The sequence below is a fragment of the Phaethon lepturus genome, unplaced genomic scaffold (genome assembly GCF_000687285.1).
Source record: "Phaethon lepturus isolate BGI_N335 unplaced genomic scaffold, ASM68728v1 scaffold11992, whole genome shotgun sequence".
Lineage (NCBI taxonomy): Eukaryota > Metazoa > Chordata > Aves > Phaethontiformes > Phaethontidae > Phaethon > Phaethon lepturus.
Window position 1 is genome coordinate 56739 of NW_010521349.1, and position 6856 is coordinate 63594.

Genomic DNA, 6856 nt, shown 5'->3' on the forward strand with positions numbered 1-6856 from the left:
AGGGCAACGGAGCTGGTGAGGGGGCTGGAGCACAAGTCTGATGAGGAGCGGCTGAGGGAACTGGGGTTGTTCAGTCTGGAGAAGAGGAGGCTGAGAGGAGACCTTATCGCTCTCTACAGCTACCTGAAAGGGGGTTGTGGCGACGAGGGTGTTGGCCTCTTCTCCCAAGTAACCAGCAATAGGACGAGAGGAAATGGCCTCAAGTTGTGCCAGGAGAAGTTTAGATTGGATATTAGGAAAAATTTCTTCACTGAGAGGGTGGTCAGGCATTGGAACAGGCTGCCCAGGGAGGTGGTGGAGTCACCATCTCTGGAAGTGTTCAAAAAACGTGTGGATGTGGCGCTTCAGGACATGGTCTAGGGGACATGGTGGCACTGGATTAATGGTTGGACTTGATGATCTTGAAGGTCCTTTCCAACCTAGTGATTCTGTGATTTTGGCAAAAAGAAAATAACAGTACGAGGGGTTACAGCACAGACGCTGCACTGTTTTGTGTGGTTATGTCTGGCACCAAAATACTGTAGAAGAACGTAAGATATCAGCATTAAAAGGGTAAATTGGTAAAGTGTGACATGCAGGAGGGAAGAGTAAGCAATTTAATGGTGCTTTCTGTCCTTAAACTGTAGCAAATTATACCTTTTCAAGATCCACATAGTACTTTTCTCTCTTCCATCTTCCATGGTGTGGTTGTACAGCCAGGAAGTGCAAATGGATTAAGCAACCAGCCTATTCATGATCAACCTCAGTAGCTGGGATGCTGAACCACAGCTTCGATATACTTACATCCACATTGCTAGGCTGCTTTGCAACATGCCAGTTGCCTAGAAAGCTGAATTAACTCTTTGCTAGATTGGAAGGTTCGAAATCTGTAAGGAAATTTTATATTACAGGCTTTCTTTTCCTTTCTAACTATCTTTCCCTTTCTAAAAGTGTTTTTGTCTTTTGCAATTTTATTACTAATGTATGTACAATTTGAATTTTTTGTTCCCCTGTTACTCATTGTCATTTTATTTATTTGTTTGAATGTATTTTCCACAAATTTATCATGTGCTGTGAGACTAACAATTGCTATTGGAGGCTATGCCCAAATTGTCTTTTGGAAAACCACAGATATAAGCAGTTCTGTTGATCACATATTCCTTCCTTTTTTCAGTAGAAAAAATGCATTATGATTTCATACAACTAGCAATATCTTCTCCGGTGCATCAAAGGATTAAAACTTCAGAGGATGCCAGAGATAAGCTTAAGACATGTTGGTCCAAAGTTGATATAGTAGCTCATAACAGGAGTAGCATAGAATTAACTCTTAACAGGCAAGATGGGTCTCCTCCGGCCTAAATCTTTGGTCTTAACATCTTGATATTAACATCACTGAAAGTAAAATGAACAATATATCAAGCAATAATTGTTTAGCAAGCATCAGGATAATTGTCTGTACACTCCTGTTAGTATACCTCACACAAGAATTTCTGCAAAAGCTTTCAAAGTCAGGGGATATGGAAGAAGTTTTAGTTTTGCAAATAGAAAGGTGGATTCCATTCATATTTGGTGGAAAGGAGTAGAATAGAATAGAATAGAATAGAACAGAACAGAACAGAACAGAACAGAACAGAACAGAACAGAACAGACACCAGCTTGCCTTATCCTGAAGAACATGTCTGTATTTGGTTGATGAAATACTCATTAAAATTGTCTCTCTACCCCTCCCTGAATTGATTAGCAGTCCAGGATAAGCTCAGATGTAGATGTCATCTTCTGATGAATTATGTATATATTTCAGAGGGCAGCTCTGGGGTGGAGACAATATCTGTAATTATCAACAGGGATGATAGCTGAACTTAAATCCTTAGCATCAGCTATCTGTCCTCAAGCTATATCTCTTTAAATATCAATCTCTTTAAATATCAACCTCTTTTGATGGAACATGCATGAGAATTTCATTTCTTTGGGGAATTTGTGCTGTTAAATATAAATTCATTCTCTTTTACAGGTGAATAGGGTATATGTCATTTTTGATGTACCTACTACTGTGTCAATGATCAAGTTATGGAATTATGCCAAAACACCTCAGAGAGGTGTGAAAGAATTCGGTGTAAGTAATTGTTGTATGCATTTTGTATGTTCTGGTGAGTCAGCTTGCTTGATTTCTGTACTTATTTTCACAGTTTACTGAAGTGTGATTCCATATAATCTCAAAGGATGGGATTCATCTCATTTAACTCTGCATTTAGTATTAAAATGACTAATCTATGCCACTCATCTGTCCTCCCTTTCTTGTCCAGGGAAAGAACACTTTATCTGATTTTTTCTTAGATAATTGTCTTGAGATAGGAAAATGCTTTCCTTTTTCCACCGACTATAGAGCAGGCCTGGAAAACTAGTTTAAACTACAAACCCAAGTTTTAGACACCTGAAATGAGGTGAGATTCATTAATTCCTAGATTTAAGAGTGATTCACTCCAGTTAATAGAATGGCAATTATGTAAAACATGAAGTACATTTTTAATTACCTACTTGAAAGCTACATTAGAAACATCGGGGAGAAGACAAAAACTTAAAAAAAAAAATCAAAACCCAGCAGCATATAGAAAGAATTGGAAGTTTTAAGGAATAAAAGCTAAACTAATGACCAGACTTGTGAAATAAATAAGGCAAAATGATTTCTAGTTAATTGATCAAACAACTGCTGAAAGCAATGCCTGATTTCTAGATGTTTTGTTTGTTTGTTTCTTAAATATCTTTAGCTTCTGGTGGATGACTTGCTTGTGTACAACGGGATTCTGGATATGGTGAACCATGTAGTATCAGGCATCCTACCAACCTGTGATCCAGTGGTCCCGTATCATACCATTCTCTTTACAGATGATGAGAAGATTTGTCATCAGGAGAAGAGAACTGTTATTAGGTATGTGGGTAGATGTTGACTGGAAGAACCTTGTTTTCAAAAAATGTCTATAAAAACATATGTATGTTGCTATAGACAATTCTCTTTCAAAGCATGCTCAGCCTCACTTAATGAGAAGTAACCAATAGTTTTTTAGATACTAGGACCAAATTGCCAGCTTTATTTGTGAGCATTTTTTAGCACTTACTGGGATTCATGATTCGTATTTACATATGTTTTCATGGATGCCTGTAGTAATAAACACAAAAGAAAGAATTTAGGCTTCTTAGAGAAGAAATAATAAATCTCAATGATATTACACGGAGGGAAAAAAAAAAGTTAATGAAAAAGAACCAAACATCAAAAGTAAAGAAAAGAAATTCCTCTGGCTTGGCACAGATACTAATTAAGGAACTAGAATTCCACTATTTTATAAATGTTCTAAAATAATGAACTTCTTAAATGAGAAATTTATTGCATTCAGAGGAATGACACTTTGAAACCACTAAGTTGGCAATCTCACAGAAAATACGATGAAATGCAGTGAAAAATGCACTTATATTTAGAAGGTCAGGATTGATAGGGTCTAAACAACAGTCCCTAGCAAGGAAAATAAAGATTGAAAGAATAATTTATTTTAAATGAGATTGAAAAGTGAAAAATCGAAAGCTTATAGAAATAAACACTTTCTTACACACTGCAGAGCTAACCAATAGAATGTCTTGCACATAAATCACTTGGGAAAAAAGGTGACAGTTTTGCATTCGTTCAGAAGAATGTTCAAATATTTAGAAATAAGTGGAAGGAACGTAAGCTGTCCTGATTAAGAACAGAAGCTCACATTTGCTGAGGCAGTTTGTTTTCCTGTGTTTCTCTAAAGCATTGGCTGTTGGCCACTGGTACTGTCAGATGTTGAAATAAATTATTATTGTTTGGATGGATTATGTTGGACTCATGTTTTTGTACAAGTGGCTGTGTTGTCATGGTAAATTTTGGCGGTAAACAATTTTTCAAGTTAAAAAGTTACTGAAATGAAAATGTCTTGAGGAAATACAAGTTTTGAGAAATTTTTCAGTGGGTTATAAAAAGGAGGAGGAGGAATGAACCTTTCTATGAACAAAGTTATTTTATTGGAAGCAGAGAAGCACCAGCTGTAATCATAGATCTTTTTCACAGAACTTCCTTTGCACATATTTGTAAGACATATATCCTTTCATTTGGTTTTAAGAGGGGTATGCTTTTGGGGTCATGCAAACTGCATGATCTGTTTTCCAGTCAAGAACATGCTGAGTCTCTTCTAGACTTCTGTGCAGCAGTTTTCTTGGTCTTTCTTCTCAGCCTGTTTTGCAATCTTTTTTTCCTTTTTTTCACCTACTAACCAAGTAAAATATAGGATATTTCAGCAATAGAAGACAAAACCCTTAAGACGTGCTGGATAATATCCCTCCATTTTAAAAATGCTCGTGAGCTTTTATATATTGTTACTTCTGATTTTGGCCTATTCTCTTTCAGATGTCACTGTTCAATATTTTATGAACCCTGAACTTGACTCTGATATTATCAATAACATAAATTCTGATTTACTTCAGTATTGGTTCCCCTGTTTCACTCTGTTTCTCTGAGTTTGAGAGACATGACATTTTTCTACAAAAATAGAAACCTGTTTTGTGCCGTATTTGTAGAGAAAAGAAAAATACACTTCTTTTTTTCCAAAGTCATGGAGGTTTTGTTTTCGTCTGTGTGAAGGGGGAATGTTATTAATGATGTTTTCTTTAACATTCAATTCAGCTCACATTTTTTTCTCTGTAATTTGTTTAATTTAATTTAACTTTGAAGTTATTACTTCTTTCCCAAAAAGAAATTGTTAAGATTTTGCAGCAGTCTGCAAACAAAACTTGTCACAGAAATGAATTTTGTTTCATTCAGAAAAATCTTCAAATAATGCTATATCAAAATTACAAAACAGTGTTAAGTTCCATATAGGGATTTTTATACCCTCTTTGTACAGCACTGATTTAAAATCTCACTTTGGCTAATGTGGTTCAAGCTGTGTAGGCAGGCAAGAAAATTGTAGAGTGAATATGATATTTATATTTAAATGTGTGCCTGAACGAATGGCACCAATTAAAACTGGCAAGAAATTCTTCAGATGGATGCAGACAGAATGCTTTTCCTTTCTGGATAGTCTCATATAATATGGCTGTGCTTCATAGCTTTGTTTAGCCTCCAGGACCTAAATAACTTACGTGGTAACCTTTTCCACGACTCTCGTAACTTTTCGCAATGTTGGTTATTTTGACTATTGTACTGATTTTAATCTTTTCAGCAATCATGTGGGAGATCAAGATGTACGAATGATGAATGAAAATGAGATTGTCATAAACAGCAAAAAGAAGCAGGTTGTGGCTGATCCAGGTTAGTTCTGTCTTCTACAGTTTTCTTCCGCTCACTTTCTACAGAGACAGCATGGATAATAAACACTGGTATAGACCTAAACTGGGAAGAGTGGGGAGACTTACACCTCTTTTATGTATTTAGCTCTACTTTTTCTGCCATAGGAAGGCAAACCAGGGATATCATACTCTGGTGGATTTTTATTCTATATCTAAATTTGAAAGTGGATGATATAAATCAAGGACATATGTGGCATGTAGTCATAGCTTGCCAACACATGCACAGAAGTCCTCAGGAAAGAACCTGACCTAAGATAAACTGAGAACTGGTGTTAATTGTACGGGTTCATAGCTAGCTTTTGGAATTATAGGCTCATCACATCCCCACTGGCCTTTTACGCAGCTTTAGAGGTGATGTGTATATGTCTCAGAATTAGCTGCTTGTTGCTCCTCAAGCAAATTCAAAATCATGGTAAGTGTGACAAGGGGGAAAACATGTTGACTTTATTCCTCCCACTGTCTTTCTGGTTGGTCTTTTCTCTTTCAAAGTGATAATTAAAAAGACAACCTCTTTTTTTCCCAAGGAGAATGAGTAGATTGTATTTATAGTCTGAAGAGTCCCAGTCTTTCATTGTAAATTACACAGAATAGCTCCCTAAATACATTACAAATTCTCAGCCAAGCTGGTATATTCATGATCGGTTTTCTCTCCTGAGCATGACACTTTCTCCAATTAGTTTCTCTAGAAAGTGTTACAGAAATTATTTGATGGCTTTTAATAACAGTCTGTAGGAGAAGGATTTGAAATGCTATTGCCTGTACAAATACAGGTTCAAAGATATTATTATATTAGCATTAGCTGCATCAAAAGTATTTTGAACATCTCAGTGCCTGTTGTAATGGCACCTTGGGTTCTAGTGCAGACATAACGCTATGTCCAGTAAAGAGTAGCTGTCATTGCCATGACCATCACATCAGTGGTCCAAGCATTAAGGACACAGCCCGCCTGTGCAGTCATCAGTTGAGGATTGCCTGTTGCCATCTGCCCTGTGTCTCCTCTGTAGTACTTACTGATATCAGCCGCAGTAGTTGATTACACAGATTCGTAGAATGACAAGGTTGGAGGAGACTTCAGGGAGTCCCCTCCTGAGGGAGGGTCCAACCTCCTACTCAGAACTGTGTCAGCTGTTGAATTCAGACCAGATTCTATAGGAAAGCGATTCCATAGGACTATGAAAAAATTGGCATCACTTGCTGTCAGTGTAAGAAACATTGCTGAGAAGAGTAGCTTAGCATTCATTCTGGGATGGAAAGAGAAATGGGCAAGTTTCTTCCTCGTTTTACTCTGTGACTTCACTGTTAATACAGATAAAGTCTTAAAACAGCATTCAATTTTCCTTAACAGCTTTGCGTCCAAAAACCTGCATATGTGAAAAAAGACTACAGAGGAGGAAAAGATAACAAGGGATTGTGATTGGAAAGTTCTGAATACATGCAGCCCAAAATACCTGCAATCTAGTTCTTCAAGATATGTATCATCCAAATGGAAGATTTTCTGTGTCTGCTGCTGCTGAACACC

At 36.9% G+C, this 6856-nt stretch overlaps 1 protein-coding gene across 1 annotated transcript in view; it reads left to right on the top strand.

The window, feature by feature from the left end:
• The window catches only part of KIAA0556 (KIAA0556 ortholog), a 62613-nt gene extending 55875 nt beyond the window's left edge, over positions 1–6738 (top strand). The window contains exons 23-26 of the mRNA XM_010281492.1: positions 1991–2092; positions 2745–2905; positions 5211–5299; positions 6683–6738. Of these exons, the coding sequence (XP_010279794.1) occupies positions 1991–2092; positions 2745–2905; positions 5211–5299; positions 6683–6738 (408 nt within the window). The remainder of the gene's footprint in view (positions 1–1990; positions 2093–2744; positions 2906–5210; positions 5300–6682) is intronic.
• The last annotated feature ends 118 nt before the right edge of the window (positions 6739–6856 follow it).